This window comes from Mixophyes fleayi, chromosome 10 (assembly GCF_038048845.1).
Source record: "Mixophyes fleayi isolate aMixFle1 chromosome 10, aMixFle1.hap1, whole genome shotgun sequence".
NCBI lineage: Eukaryota > Metazoa > Chordata > Amphibia > Anura > Limnodynastidae > Mixophyes > Mixophyes fleayi.
The window spans coordinates 103,927,260-103,941,789 of record NC_134411.1 but is presented as its reverse complement, the minus strand read 5'-3'; the positions used below and the strand labels follow the sequence as shown (position 1 = coordinate 103,941,789).

The 14,530-nt window shown below is 51.7% G+C and overlaps 2 protein-coding genes across 2 annotated transcripts in view; one reads left to right on the top strand and one right to left on the bottom strand.

The window, feature by feature from the left end:
* The first annotated feature begins 12 nt into the window (after positions 1 to 12).
* Positions 13 to 13,995, top strand: COG4 (component of oligomeric golgi complex 4). Its single transcript, XM_075189408.1, has 19 exons — positions 13 to 173; positions 687 to 769; positions 892 to 1,006; positions 1,337 to 1,511; positions 2,428 to 2,621; positions 4,842 to 4,947; positions 5,077 to 5,234; positions 6,132 to 6,190; positions 6,991 to 7,124; positions 7,287 to 7,405; positions 7,988 to 8,154; positions 8,341 to 8,506; positions 8,579 to 8,641; positions 9,077 to 9,193; positions 9,279 to 9,371; positions 9,444 to 9,527; positions 9,609 to 9,710; positions 12,231 to 12,359; positions 12,449 to 13,995. The coding sequence occupies exons 1-19, from the start codon at positions 54 to 56 to the stop codon at positions 12,581 to 12,583; spliced, it is 2,319 nt and encodes a 772-aa protein (XP_075045509.1). The 5' UTR covers positions 13 to 53; the 3' UTR covers positions 12,584 to 13,995.
* The window catches only part of FCSK (fucose kinase), an 18,406-nt gene continuing 16,596 nt past the window's right edge, over positions 12,721 to 14,530 (bottom strand). Inside the window, 4 exon segments of the mRNA XM_075189407.1 lie at positions 12,721 to 13,160; positions 13,450 to 13,673; positions 13,748 to 13,847; positions 14,323 to 14,510. Of these exon segments, the coding sequence (XP_075045508.1) occupies positions 13,071 to 13,160; positions 13,450 to 13,673; positions 13,748 to 13,847; positions 14,323 to 14,510 (602 nt within the window). The 3' untranslated portion in view covers positions 12,721 to 13,070.

The window sequence follows — 14,530 nt, the reverse complement described above, 5'->3', positions numbered from 1 at the left end:
CGGAGCCGGATGTGACGTAACGCGAGGAGCCGGAAGTGACGCAGAATGTCAACATGGCCAGCTCACCCAATTACCAGGGAGACCGGTGCTCAGCGCTGAGTATGGAGAAGATCCGCTCCCTCACCGACCTGCGGGAGCTGGAGGAGGCCTATGAGCGGCTGTGTGCCGAGGAGGTGACCGGGGATGAGGGCTGGGGGTTGTCATTACGGATATGTCCATGGGGGCCGCCATGTTGTTACCTCAGCTGAGGTAAAGGCAGAGCTTATGCATTCAGATCAGTGGAACAGCGCCCCTAGTGGCTGAATAACACAACAAGCCAGAACTGCTGAAGGGAGGTACTCTGAGACGTGAGGGTACACTTTATAATCAGGTGCAGCCCCTCCCCCGCTTCAGAAATCTGTGGTCAGTGTAATAATGACACATAGGAGACCCCCTCCCCCCCCCCATAATACCCATCACTCTGATACCTAATATCAGTAACCACCAGTGTTATACCTGAGATTTATCATCCTGTTTATATTATATTGTCCTGTGTATAGTCCCCTTCCCAGTGTACATGGGGGGACGTGAACGGCAAATTGGTGATCATTAAGTTATTTATTCTGCGTGGTCAGGTGGCGCTCGAGATGGAGGTAGATGAAGAAAGCGGCAGAGGGATCTTATACTTCATATTCTCTGTCTTACAGAAACAGGTGGAAGCAGAACTGGACACACTACTCGGACAACAGGGGGCCGTGGAAAGCAAGATGGTGGCCTTGCAGCGAATGGGGTTTGTATACATAGAAATGTGCAGTGATAGAACCGGCAGCCAGGTGGGGGGCTGGGGGGTCCATATTATACATTATAATATACTTATGGCTGTCTCCTCACCCACTGCCTGTCTTCCTTTAGGCCAAACCTGCAGCTGATAGAAGGAGATGCCCAGCAGCTGTCCGGGATGATAACGTTTACCTGTAATCTGGCTGAGAATGTCAGCAGTAAAGTCAGACAGCTGGACCTTGCCAAGGTACGTCTCTGATATCCCCTGGTTATCTCACCTATATTATGTGAGCGGAGGAGGAATCTGACACTTTTATCTACAAAATATACTCTTTATTTCTAAAGGTTTCACCTTTATGTAGATGCTCAGTAACGATGTAGTAATGTGAAAGTCACATTTTCAATATAAATGTAATTAAATCATGTATTTCCCTTCAAGAATCAAATAGGAATCTTCTTTCCTGCAGTAGTCAACATAGAAATGTCATCCGAGTAATACCAATAGACAGATGCAACTTATGTCTGATAAATTACAGGTTCAGCGGTTACTGATCATCAGACGTGTCTGTTTCTCTAGAGCCGGCTCTATCAGGCCATACAACGAGCAGATGACATTCTGGATCTTAAGTTCTGCATGGACGGGGTGCAGACGTCGTTGAGGAATGAGGAGTACGAGCAGGCGGCAGCACATATCCACAGATACCTTTCTCTGGATAAATCCGTCATTGAGCTCAGCAGGCAGGGGAAAGAAGGTGACGTGTGTCTCCTATGTCAGTGTCTATCTCCATTATCAGGGAGACAATACTCACGTGAGGCTTAGGACATAGGCTGGAAACGCTCCTCTACTCTCCTTCATCAGACACATAATACATACACAGTACATCTCGACATGGATGTCATTCTACATGGATGTTGTTATTCTTTGAGGGAGACAGTGTCACGGTTACAAACAGAAGTACAGCTAGGAGTCACGAATATGGTGAAAACACTCTGTGTTTATTTGCAGACAAGTATAAATAACAGGTAGTCAGGAGTAGTGGTAATTACCAGGTGCAGGCTGATGCAGGAAATAATATAAATGTCCAGAAACAAGCAGGTACACAGCTAATGCAGGGAAGCAGGGGTATGAACAGATTCCAGGCAGCATAAACCAGAGGAGCAAGGCAGGAGGAAGAATCCACAGGTACCACAGGATATGACATCAGAATAGGACAACAATAACCAGCCATGTGTGCTGGGAGTGACAGGGTATATAAAGGGAAAACCACACCCAGGGGCATGGGATAATTGGAACATGAAGGTTAACCCCTAATGCACACAATAAGGCACAATAGCAGCACCTCTGGTGAATGGAGGTACTGCCAATACAAATACAATGATAAAGACAAAAAGGCAGGAGCTGCCATGCAAAGCAGCATGTAATGCATAAGCTGTAGGCAGATCGTGACAGACAGGAGCTGCTGTTGCCCTCTACACTGACTATGTAATAATGATCCACATGCATGTAGTCAGAGTTACAGCCACGTACATGTAGAGATAGACAAAGCATATACAGTAGGCGTGTCCCGTGTGTTGATGCTGCATGTACCGTTCAGAGACTCCCTGGCCTGGGTGGGTGTGTGGGCGCAGCGTCTCTCAGCTGTAACACGTTCGTGTATTGGGTTCTAGGCAGTATGATCGATGCCAATCTGCAGCACCTGCAGGAGGCCGAGAAGCAGCTGAAGGTGCTGGTCAGTGAGAAGTTTGATGCGGCCACTAAAGCCGGAGACCTGCCGCAGGTGGAGCGCTTCTTCAAGATATTCCCTCTGCTCGGGCTACATGAAGAGGGGATCAGCAAGTTCTCTGCGTACCTGTGCCGCCAGGTGACACCTTCTCCTTGTCTCTGACCTGCGCTCTAGACTAGAGTGTGCCATCCCTGTGTGTCCGACCTGTGCCCACCCCAACACCCCAGCTACAGTGTGCTGTGCCCGTGTCTAACCTACCCCCCCAGCTACAGTGTGCTGTCCCCGTGTCTCCACCTGCCCCCCAGCAACAGTGTGCTGTGCCCGTGTCTGACCTACCCCCCAGCAACAGTGCGCTGTGCCCGTGTCTGACCTGCCCCCAGCTACAGTGCGCTGTGCCCGTGTCTGACCTACCCCCCCAGCTACAGTGCGCTGTGCCCGTGTCTGACCTACCCCCCAGCTACAGTGTGCTGTGCCCGTGTCTGACCTACCCCCCCAGCTACAGTGTGCTGTCCCCGTGTCTCCACCTGCCCCCCAGCAACAGTGTGCTGTGCCCGTGTCTGACCTACCCCCCAGCTACAGTGTGCTGTGCCCGTGTCTAACCTACCCCCCCAGCTACAGTGTGCTGTCCCCGTGTCTCCACCTGCCCCCCAGCAACAGTGTGCTGTGCCCTTGTCTGACCTACCCCCCAGCAACAGTGCGCTGTGCCCGTGTCTGACCTGCCCCCAGCTACAGTGCGCTGTGCCCATGTCTGACCTACCCCCCCAGCTACAGTGCGCTGTGCCCGTGTCTGACCTACCCCCCCAGCTACAGTGTGCTGTCCCCGTGTCTCCACCTGCCCCCCAGCAACAGTGTGCTGTGCCCGTGTCTGACCTACCCCCCAGCTACAGTGCGCTGTGCCCGTGTCTAACCTACCCCCCCAGCTACAGTGCGCTGTCCCCGTGTCTCCACCTGCCCCCCCCCAGCTACAGTGCGCTGTCCCCGTGTCTGACCTACCCCCCAGCTACAGTGCGCTGTGCCCGTGTCTGACCTACCCCCCAGCTACAGTGTGCTGTCCCCATGTCTCCACCTGCCCCCCAGCAACAGTGCGCTGTGCCCGTGTCTGACCTACCCCCCAGCTACAGTGCGCTGTGCCCGTGTCTGACCTACCCCCCAGCTACAGTGCACTGTGCCCGTGTCTGACCTACCCTCCCAGCTACAGTGCGCTGTGCCCGTGTCTGACCTACCCCCAGCTACAGTGCGCTGTCCCCGTGTCTGACCTACCCCCCCAGCTACAGTGCGCTGTGCCCGTGTCTGACCTACCCCCCCAGCTACAGTGCGCTGTCCCCGTGTCTCCACCTGCCCCCCCCCCCAGCTACAGTGCGCTGTCCCCGTGTCTGACCTACCCCCCAGCTACAGTGCGCTGTGCCCGTGTCTGACCTACCCCCAGCTACAGTGCGCTGTCCCCGTGTCTGACCTACCCCCCCAGCTACAGTGCGCTGTGCCCGTGTCTGACCTACCCCCCAGCTACAGTGCGCTGTGCCCGTGTCTGACCTACCCCCCAGCTACAGTGCGCTGTGCCCGTGTCTGACCTACCCTCCCAGCTACAGTGCGCTGTGCCCGTGTCTGACCTACCCCCAGCTACAGTGCGCTGTGCCCGTGTCTGACCTACCCCCAGCTACAGTGCGCTGTCCCCGTGTCTGACCTACCCCCCCAGCTACAGTGCGCTGTGCCCGTGTCTGACCTACCCCCCCAGCTACAGTGCGCTGTGCCCGTGTCTGACCTACCCCCCAGCTACAGTGCGCTGTGCCCGTGTCTGACCTACCCTCCCAGCTACAGTGCGCTGTGCCCGTGTCTGACCTGCCCCCCAGCTACAGTGCGCTGTGCCCGTGTCTGACCTGCCCCCCAGCTACAGTGCACTGTGCCCGTGTCTGACCTGCCCCCCAGCTACAGTGCGCTGTGCCCGTGTCTGACCTACCCCCCCAGCTACAGTGCGCTGTACCCGCGTCTGAGCTACCCCCCAGCTACAGTACGCTGTGCCCGTGTCTAACCTATCCCCCCAACTACAGTGCGCTGTGCCCGTGTCTGACCTACCCCCCCAGCTACAGTGCGCTGTGCCCGTGTCTGAGCTACCCCCCAGCTACAGTGTGCTGTGCCCGTGTCTGACCTACCCCCCAATACAGTGCGCCGTCCCGGTGTCTCTGACCAGCCTCTCCCCCCATCCGGTTACTGTGTTCCGTCCACGTGTCTCCACCTGCCCCCCTGGACTAGGGTGCAATCTCCCCATGTCTCTGAGCTGCCAGTGATTGACGCTCTCTGCCACCATAAGACGTCTGATCTCTTATGGTCACACAGCAGCTGATTCTGGTCTCTATTCCACAGGTAGCTAATAAAGCGGAGGAGAACCTAACGCTGGCTCTGGGATCAGAGGGCAACGAGCGCAGAGCCTCCCTCCTATTCGCAGACGCTCTCACTCTGCTGTTTGAAGGTGAGTCTCCTATACACAGAATATCCTATAGACTCCGAGGCGCAGAGAGGAGCCTCCAGGAGAATAGTATTATATACTCTGATGAGCTTCATTATCCCAGTCCCGGGGATCACTGTCCCTGTTTTTCAGGTATCGCTCGTATAGTGGAGACCCATCAGCCTATCCTGGAGACTTATTATGGGCCCGGGAGACTGTACATGCTCATTAAACACCTCCAGGCTGAGTGCGACCGGCAGGTGGAAAGAGTGGTGGACAGGTTTATGCAGCAGAGAGATTACCAGAGGAAGGTGAGGGCGTGTGGAATGAGGTGCGAGGTGCCGTCTGATGTGTAATACAGGATGTGAGGTGTCGTCTGATGTATAATACAGACTGAGGTGCGAGGTGCCATCTGATGTGTAATACAGGCTGTGAGGTGCCGTCTGATGTGTAATACAGGCTGTGAGGTGCCGTCTGATGTATAATACAGGCTGTGAGGTGCCGTCTGATGTGTAATACAGGCTGTGAGGTGCCGTCTGATGTGTAATACAGGATGTGAGGTGCCGTCTGATGTGTAATACAGGATGTGAGGTGCCGTCTGATGTGTAATACAGGATGTGAGGTGCCGTCTGATGTGTAATACAGGCTGTGAGGTGCCGTCTGATGTGTAATACAGGCTGTGAGGTGCCGTCTGATGTGTAATACAGGATGTGAGGTGCCGTCTGATGTGTAATACAGGATGTGAGGTGCCGTCTGATGTGTAATACAGGATGTGAGGTGCCGTCTGATGTGTAATACAGGCTGTGAGGTGCCGTCTGATGTGTAATACAGGCTGTGAGGTGCCGTCTGATGTGTAATACAGGCTGTGAGGTGCCGTCTGATGTGTAATACAGGCTGTGAGGTGCCGTCTGATGTGTAATACAGGATGTGAGGTGCCGTCTGATGTGTAATACAGGATGTGAGGTGCCGTCTGATGTGTAATACAGGATGTGAGGTGCCGTCTGATGTGTAATACAGGCTGTGAGGTGCCGTCTGATGTGTAATACAGGCTGTGAGGTGCCGTCTGATGTATAATACAGGCAGTGAGGTGCGAGGTGTCGTCTGATGTATAATACAGGATGCGAGGTGCCGTCTGATGTATAATACAGGCAGTGAGGTGCGAGGTGCCGTCTTATGTATAATACAGGCTGTGACCTCTTTCCTTGCAGTTTCAGCAGGTACAGAGCAGTATGATCAAAGCTTCATCCATGGACAAGATGGAGCCCAGGTGAGTGTGTTACTATTCACACACCTGGACGTGTACACAGGCGCGCTCCGCACCACCGTACACAGACGCGCTCCGCAACACCGTACACAGACGCGCTCCGCAACACCGTACACAGGCGCGCTCCGCACCACCGTACACAGGCGCGCTCCGCAACACCGTACACATGCGCCCTCCGCAAACACCGTACACAGACGAGCTCCGCAACACCGTACACAGGCGCGCTCCGCAACACCGTACACAGGCGCGCTCCGCAACACCGTACACAGGCGCGCTCCGCAACACCGTACACAGGCGCGCTCCGCAACACCGTACACAGGCGCGCTCCGCAAACACCGTACACAGGCGCGCTCCGCAAACACCGTACACAGGCGCGCTCCGCAACACCGTACACAGGCGCCCTCCGCAACACCGTACACAGACGCGCTCCGCAACACCGTACACAGGCGCGCTCCGCAACACCGTACACATGCGCCCTCCGCAAACACCGTACACAGACGAGCTCCGCAACACCGTACACAGGCGCGCTCCGCAACACCGTGCCCGAGCGCGCTCCGCAACACTATAGGGATATACAGAACGGCCAAAATTGTGATATCGGCCTAGGATGGAAGCGGTGATCGTCTGTAGATCAGTCCAATACATTACACCAATCTGAAGAGCACACTAATAATCTGAATAAAATGACTGTACTGGAATTCGGGTGACATGCGAGTGCAGCAAGTAGTGCTGTCCTAAGACTCACACCTGGTGTCTGTAATAGTGACTGTAACAGAGCAATAACTCCCGGATCTGTACTATAGGGACCTGGACCCAATCCTGGCTGAAGTGTCCTTGATGAGTGCTCGTACCGAGCTTTACCTCCGGTTTATCAAGCGCCGTGTGACATCGGACTTCGAGGTTGGCGACTCTATGGTGACAGAAGAGGTGAAACAAGGTATATACTTCCCTTAATGCCCTGGGAGTAACCCCAGACCGGGGCGAAGGTGACCCCTGTAGCAAGGGCGACCCCCGTAGGAAGGGCCCGGGGCCAAGGGCGACCCCCGTAGGAAGGGCCCGGGGCGAGGGTGACATATATAAAACCATTCCTCTCTTTCAGAACATCAGCAGAGTCTGGACAAGCTGCTGAAACACTGTCTGCTGAGCCGCTCCATGCAGGAAGTGATCGGGTACTATATCACCATGGAGGAATATTACATGAGGGAGTCGGTCAACAAGGTAACGGGGTGCAGAATACACTAGGAGTCTGGCTGCTGGATAACTGTCACAGTAAGAGTGGGAACGGGATACATATAGACCATATAATGAGGCAGTGGTACCGGGGGACGCTGGGAGTGACGAGGCGGCGGTACCGGGGGACGCTGGGAGTGAGGAGGCGGCGGTACCGGGGGACGCTGGGAGTGAGGAGGCGGCGGTACCGGGGGACGCTGGGAGTGAGGAGGCGGCGGTACCGGGGGACGCTGGGAGTGAGGAGGCGGCGGTACCGGGGGGCGCTGGGAGTGAGGAGGCGGCGGTACCGGGGGGCGCTGGGAGTGACGAGGTGGTGGTACCGGGGGACGCTGGGAGTGACGAGGCGGTGGTACCGGGGGACGCTGGGAGTGACGAGGCGGTGGTACCGGGGGACGCTGGGAGTGACGAGGCGGTGGTACCGGGGGACGCTGGGAGTGACGAGGCGGTGGTACCGGGGGACGCTGGGAGTGACGAGGCGGTGGTACCGGGGGACGCTGGGAGTGACGAGGTGGTGGTACCGGGGGACGCTGAGAGTAAGATGAACTGCTTGTACCATTCTCTCCTGAACAGGCAGTGGCCATGGACGCCTGTGAGCGGGGGCAGCTGACCTCCAGTGTGGTGGACGACGTGTTCTACATAGCCAAGAAATGTATTGGGCGAGCGCTGTCCAGCTCCAGCATCGACTGTCTCTGCGCTATGATCAACCTCTCAACGACCATGATGGATTCAGACTTCAGGTGATCCAGGGCTGGTCGGGGGGTGATGTGATTGGACAATAGTAAGTCGTCAGTGCGGAATGAGCCCATCCCGCGTCTGTAACACCGATATTACACAATGATGTTATTGTCCCGTCAGTGATGCTGCCAGATGCAGTTTCCCTCTCAGAATAATGATTGTAACGAGTCTGCGCTGTGTCGCCGCAGGGAGGTTCTGTGTAACAAGCTGCGGATGGGATTCCCGGCCACCACCTTCCAGGACATCCAGCGCGGAGTGAGCAGCGCCGTCAGCATCATGCACAGCAGCCTCCAACAGGGCAAGTTCGACACCAAGGGCATCGAGAGCAACGATGAGGCCAAGACCTCCTTCCTGGTGAGAGGCTGACCGAGGGCGGGGGAGGGAGGAGAACCGGCTGGTCCTACTTCTACCATCTTCCCCTTTCAGGTCTGTCTCAATAACGTGGAGGCTTGTAGTGAGAACATCATGACGCTGAAGAAAAATTTGGAGGTAAGAGGTTCATTGTAACGGGGGGATCAGACTATAGCGGCATGTCTGAGAAATGTGTCCCCGTCCCCCCTTCCCCAGCGTTGGCCGTGAGTCAGCTGGAGGGAGAGCGGACATTGTTATAGGGCTGTATGCAGAAGACTGATTATATATCCGTTAATACCTCTTATTCCTGGAGAGAGGGTCCTGTATATTAGTATAGCACATGGATCAGCCCTCTCGGTGTTGTAGTACGTGAGGTCTCTTGTTGTAATCCCATTTCTCTCTTTCTATTTTTTGTTTCTTATTTTCAAAGGTTTCGTGTTCTAGTTTACAAAGTCTTTTGCTACTAAGGGATTACAGTTCCCTATAGCTCAGTATATATATATATATATATATATATATATATATATATATATATATATATATATATATATATATGTTGTGTGTTTGTCCTAGAACGACTGCAGAAAGCTGTTTAATCAGGACTTCGTCGGAGACCAGGCCAAGGCCAAGATTGACAGCTGCCTCTCGGACATGGGGTTTGTCTCCAACAAGTTCCGTGATCTCCTGCAGGTGAGCCCCGGACTATCTGCGTGGGGGATGGGAGGGGGTTAGTGAGTCTGGGGGCAGTGACACTGTCTTGTTTCTCCGGGGACAGGAAGGTCTGGGGGAGCTGAACAACACGGCCATCAAGCCTCAAGTCAAGCCATGGATTAACCTCTTCCTGTCCGTGTCACACAACATTGAGGAGGTGAGGGGCGGTCGGAGAGGTCTCTGTCCTTCATACAACGTTATTAGTTCCTCATCCTGTTCTTTGTATTAGGAGGAGTTTAATGACTGTGAAGCCAATGACCCCTGGGTGCAGCAGTTTATAGTCAACCTGGAGCAGCTGATGGCCGAGTTTAAGGTGAGTGTGGACCGTACAGACGTATCTGTGTCTCTATGGTGCTATAACATGTTTGTACCCGACTATCTGTCTCCCCTGCAGGCCGGGCTGTCCTCTGTCATCTATGAGAATCTCACCAGTTTGCTGACCAGTCTTATAGCCATCGAGCTGGAGAAAGTGGTTTTAAAGTCCACATTCAGCAGGGTAAGATTCCACTCCGGCCACTAGAGGGCATCATTATACATAGACAGGAAGATACTGTAATATCATCATCACCATTTATTTATTTATATATATATATATATTAGCACCACTGATTCCGCAGCGCTGTACAGAGAACTCACTCACATCAGTCCCTGTCCCATTGGAGCTTACAGTCTAAATTCCCTAACACAGACAGAGAGAGACTAGGGTCAATTTTGATAGCAGCCAATTAACCTACTAGTATGTGTTTGGAGTGTGGGAGGAAACCGGAGCACCCGGAGGAAACCCACACAGACACGGGGAGAACATACAAACTCCACACAGATAAGGCCATGGTCGGGAATAGGTGGCTGTATTATACTAATTATCTGATAGTAATATCTATAGTCTACGTAGTGTGATCCAGGATAACTGAGTGTATAGAGGAAGAGATATCACCAGGTGACAGTGACTGCTGTACAGGACTCTTGTAGAGACACAATAGGTGGCTGTATTATACTAATTATCTGATAGTAATGTATATAGTCTAGGTAGTGTGATCCAGGATAACTGAGTGTATAGAGGAAGAGATATCACCAGGTGACAGTGACTGATGTACAGGACTCTTGTAGAGACACACTAGGTGGTTGTATTATACTAATTAGCTGATAGTAATGTCTATAGTCTAGGTAGTGTGATCCAGGATAACTTAGTGTATAGAGGAAGAGATATCACTGGGTGACAGTGACTGCTGTACAGGACTCTTGTAGAGACACAATAGGTGGCTGTATTATACTAATTATCTGATAGTAATGTCTATAGTCAGGTAGTGTGATCCAGGATAACTGAGTGTATAGAGGAAGAGATATCACTGGGTGACAGTGACTGCTGTACAGGACTCTTGTAGAGACACAATAGGTGGATGTATTATACTAATTATCTGATAGTAATGTCTATAGTCTACGTAGTGTGATCCAGGATAACTGAGTGTATAGAGGAAGAGATATCACCAGGTGACAGTGACTGCTGTACAGGACTCTTGTAGAGACACAATAGGTGGATGTATTATACTAATTATCTGATAGTAATATCTATAGTCAGGTAGTGTGATCCAGGATAACTGAGTGTATAGAGGAAGAGATATCACCAGGTGACAGTGACTGCTGTACAGGGCTCTTGTAGAGACACAATAGGTGGATGTATTATACTAATTATCTGATAGTAATGTCTATAGTCTAGGTAGTGTGATCCAGGATAACTGAGTGTATAGAGGAAGAGATATCACCAGGTGACAGTGACTGCTGTACAGGACTCTTGTAGAGACACAATAGGTGGTTGTATTATACTAATTATCTGATAGTAATGTCTATAGTCAGGTAGTGTGATCCAGGATAACTGAGTGTATAGAGGAAGAGATATCACTGGGTGACAGTGACTGCTGTACAGGGCTCTTGTAGAGACACAATAGGTGGATGTATTATACTAATTATCTGATAGTAATGTCTATAGTCTAGGTAGTGTGATCCAGGATAACTGAGTGTATAGAGGAAGAGATATCACCAGGTGACAGTGACTGCTGTACAGGACTCTTGTAGAGACACAATAGGTGGTTGTATTATACTAAGTATCTGATAGTAATGTCTATAGTCTAGGTAGTGTGATCCAGGATAACTGAGTGTATAGAGGAAGAGATATCACCAGGTGACAGTGACTGCTGTACAGGGCTCTTGTAGAGACACAATAGGTGGTTGTATTATACTAATTATCTGATAGTAATGTCTATAGTCTAGGTAGTGTGATCCAGGATAACTGAGTGTATAGAGGAAGAGATATCACCAGGTGACAGTGACTGCTGTACAGGACTCTTGTAGAGACACAATAGGTGGTTGTATTATACTAAGTATCTGATAGTAATGTCTATAGTCTAGGTAGTGTGATCCAGGATAACTGAGTGTATAGAGGAAGATATATCACTGGGTGACAGTGACTGCTGTACAGGACTCTTGTAGAGACACAATAGGTGGTTGTATTATACTAAGTATCTGATAGTAATGTCTATAGTCTAGGTAGTGTGATCCAGGATAACTGAGTGTATAGAGGAAGAGATATCACTGGGTGACAGTGACTGCTGTACAGGGCTCTTGTAGAGACACAATAGGTGGATGTATTATACTAATTATCTGATAGTAATGTCTATAGTCTATGTAGTGTGATCCAGGATAACTGAGTGTATAGAGGAAGAGATATCACCAGGTGACAGTGACTGCTGTACAGGACTCTTGTAGAGACACAATAGGTGGATGTATTATACTAATTATCTGATAGTAATGTCTATAGTCAGGTAGTGTGATCCAGGATAACTGAGTGTATAGAGGAAGAGATATCACTGGGTGACAGTGACTGCTGTACAGGACTCTTGTAGAGACACAGGGGATCTGCACACACACAATCTCAGTTTGGGACATATAACCTGGTACCATCTCCCAGAACTCTGGTGCTTGGCAAGAAATGAATGTTCCATGTCTCTGTCTCTCCTCACAGCTTGGGGGGCTGCAGTTTGACAAGGAACTGCGCTCTCTTATTGCTTATCTCACTACGATGACGACATGGACCATCCGGGACAAGTTTGCTCGACTCTCCCAAATGGCCACAATCCTGAACCTGGAGAGGGTGAGATTCTAGCAGCGGTTGTGTGGTTTGGGGAGGGGGGGGGGTTATGTCTCTTATCCACGCTGCTCACACTCTGCCTCCCACCACAGGTGACGGAGATCCTGGATTACTGGGGTCCTAACTCCGGACCACTGACCTGGCGCCTGACTCCCGCTGAGGTCCGCCAGGTGCTGGCACTACGTATAGACTTCCGCAGTGAGGACATCAAACGCTTGCGGCTGTAGATGGCCAGATAGCGGTGTATACCGCCATGGACAGGGGTCCTGTATCAACTTCTCTCTGGCAGAGATAGGATTACGTCTGGCTCTATGGCTGAAGAGCTAGCACTCAGACTTGTAAATCAGATCAGGGGACACTGTGATTAGTACCCAGAGATCACACTTTATTTTACAGATTTTGGAATCATTTCTTGATCATACAACGTATCCCTCGGGGCACTTTCCTGAGGGGGTATCAAAACTTCACACTGGAGCAAAATAAAGTAACATTTCTGTACAAAAATACACAATGTAATCTGTTCCACCACCTGGGCCACGGGGGCTATAAGTCCAAGGGGGATCCACCGGTACAACCTGACACTGGTGCCCTGATGTGTTTCCATAGTCTACATATTAGTAAGAAGAGAAACCTGTCACAGTGAGATACAGAACAATCACCCCTGTACCCCTATATCTTTATATACCGGGGCCGGTCTCCAGCACGACCCAACGCTCACACGTCTTCATCACCACCTGATTCCTGGCGCACAGCGAAGGTCTCTGTGTCCACCTGCACCGTGTGTACGCTGCATCGCTCCAGTCCCTGAAATACAGCACAGGTCAGTACCCTGCTCCATGCTGGGGGTCAGTGGGCACAGGACAGACATCGGGGTATAGCCGAGTTCTACTAACGTTCTAATCCCTGGAGCCACAAAACTCATCATATGTTCTCAATATGTACAACTGTACCCGTTTCAGGATTTCCCTGTTTGGGAACAGTTGTGGTAATCAGGAAGTTGGGTTATTCTGACACCTACAAGTCACGAGGATTCTGCAGATGGGGCCACATACGTTCCCCCACCACCCGTCCATGTCTGGGACATGTGTAATACCTGTGTGTTCTCCAGCAGCGTCTGTATGACGTCTCTCTGCTCCGGCTCCTTGGTCAGTATATACAGGAAGCCGCCTCCGCCAGCCCCGGCCAGACTCTGTCCGTAAACATGTGGCTCTAACGTGTCCATTATCCTCCGTACCGCCAGCGGCTCACAGCCAGGCGCCATCCGCTTCTTCTGCTGCCAATATGTAGAGAGACAGCTCCCGAGGAGCCGCGTGTCCCCTGCGGAACAGGAGAGACGTCTGTTCCTAAACTCCATGGATGTATTTATATAGAGTTATTATTGCTATGCTCACCTCCCCGGAAGGCCTCGGCACAGCGCTCGGCGTTGCTCACCAGTGCGTCCACATTCATCATGATGTCTGGAAGTCGAGCGTACCAATTCCGCAGGACATCCTGAGGGGACAGACCAGAGTGTGTGCTGTTGGGCTATAGAAGGCCGCAGGTACTCTGCTGCCACCCAGTGATACATAGCGGTACTGCTGTCATTGGGGGTGTGATAAAGAACCTTTAGTAAATAAATCAAACATATTCTTTCTCTGTAGCCCTAGTTCTCTATTATTATTAACAGGACACAGCTACGTATGCAGGGAACACATGGGGGTAGCTGGGAAATATGTTACTTTTAATTAAATATTTCTGCAGATACAACGATGTTATACCATCAGCTTGGGATCCAGGTAATACGGGCGTAGTACAGAGGGTGATGCCGCTCGTGACGCAGTAAGGAGGGCGCTGGATATCATCACATTCTGTACTAATTAAATGATCAGCGTCTCACTGCAGCAACGTCCTGTGTGTGTGTATTATATTACAGTGTATATATTATAGTGTATATGTCTATATATTACAGTGTATAGGTGTAGATTACCTGCAGCAGGTTACGGGCCAGGCGAGTCTTTCCAGTATATACGAGGAGGAGATGTCGGTTTAACACCTCCAGAAACCCCTGGGGCAGCTCAATGTGCTCAACTGCCACTTGCAGGGGCAACTCGGGAGCAGAGCGTCCGATCTTCACTCCTGGAATCAGCCCCCCGACCTGGTCCTGCCAACCACCTCCTGCCAGGAGAAAGACGTCA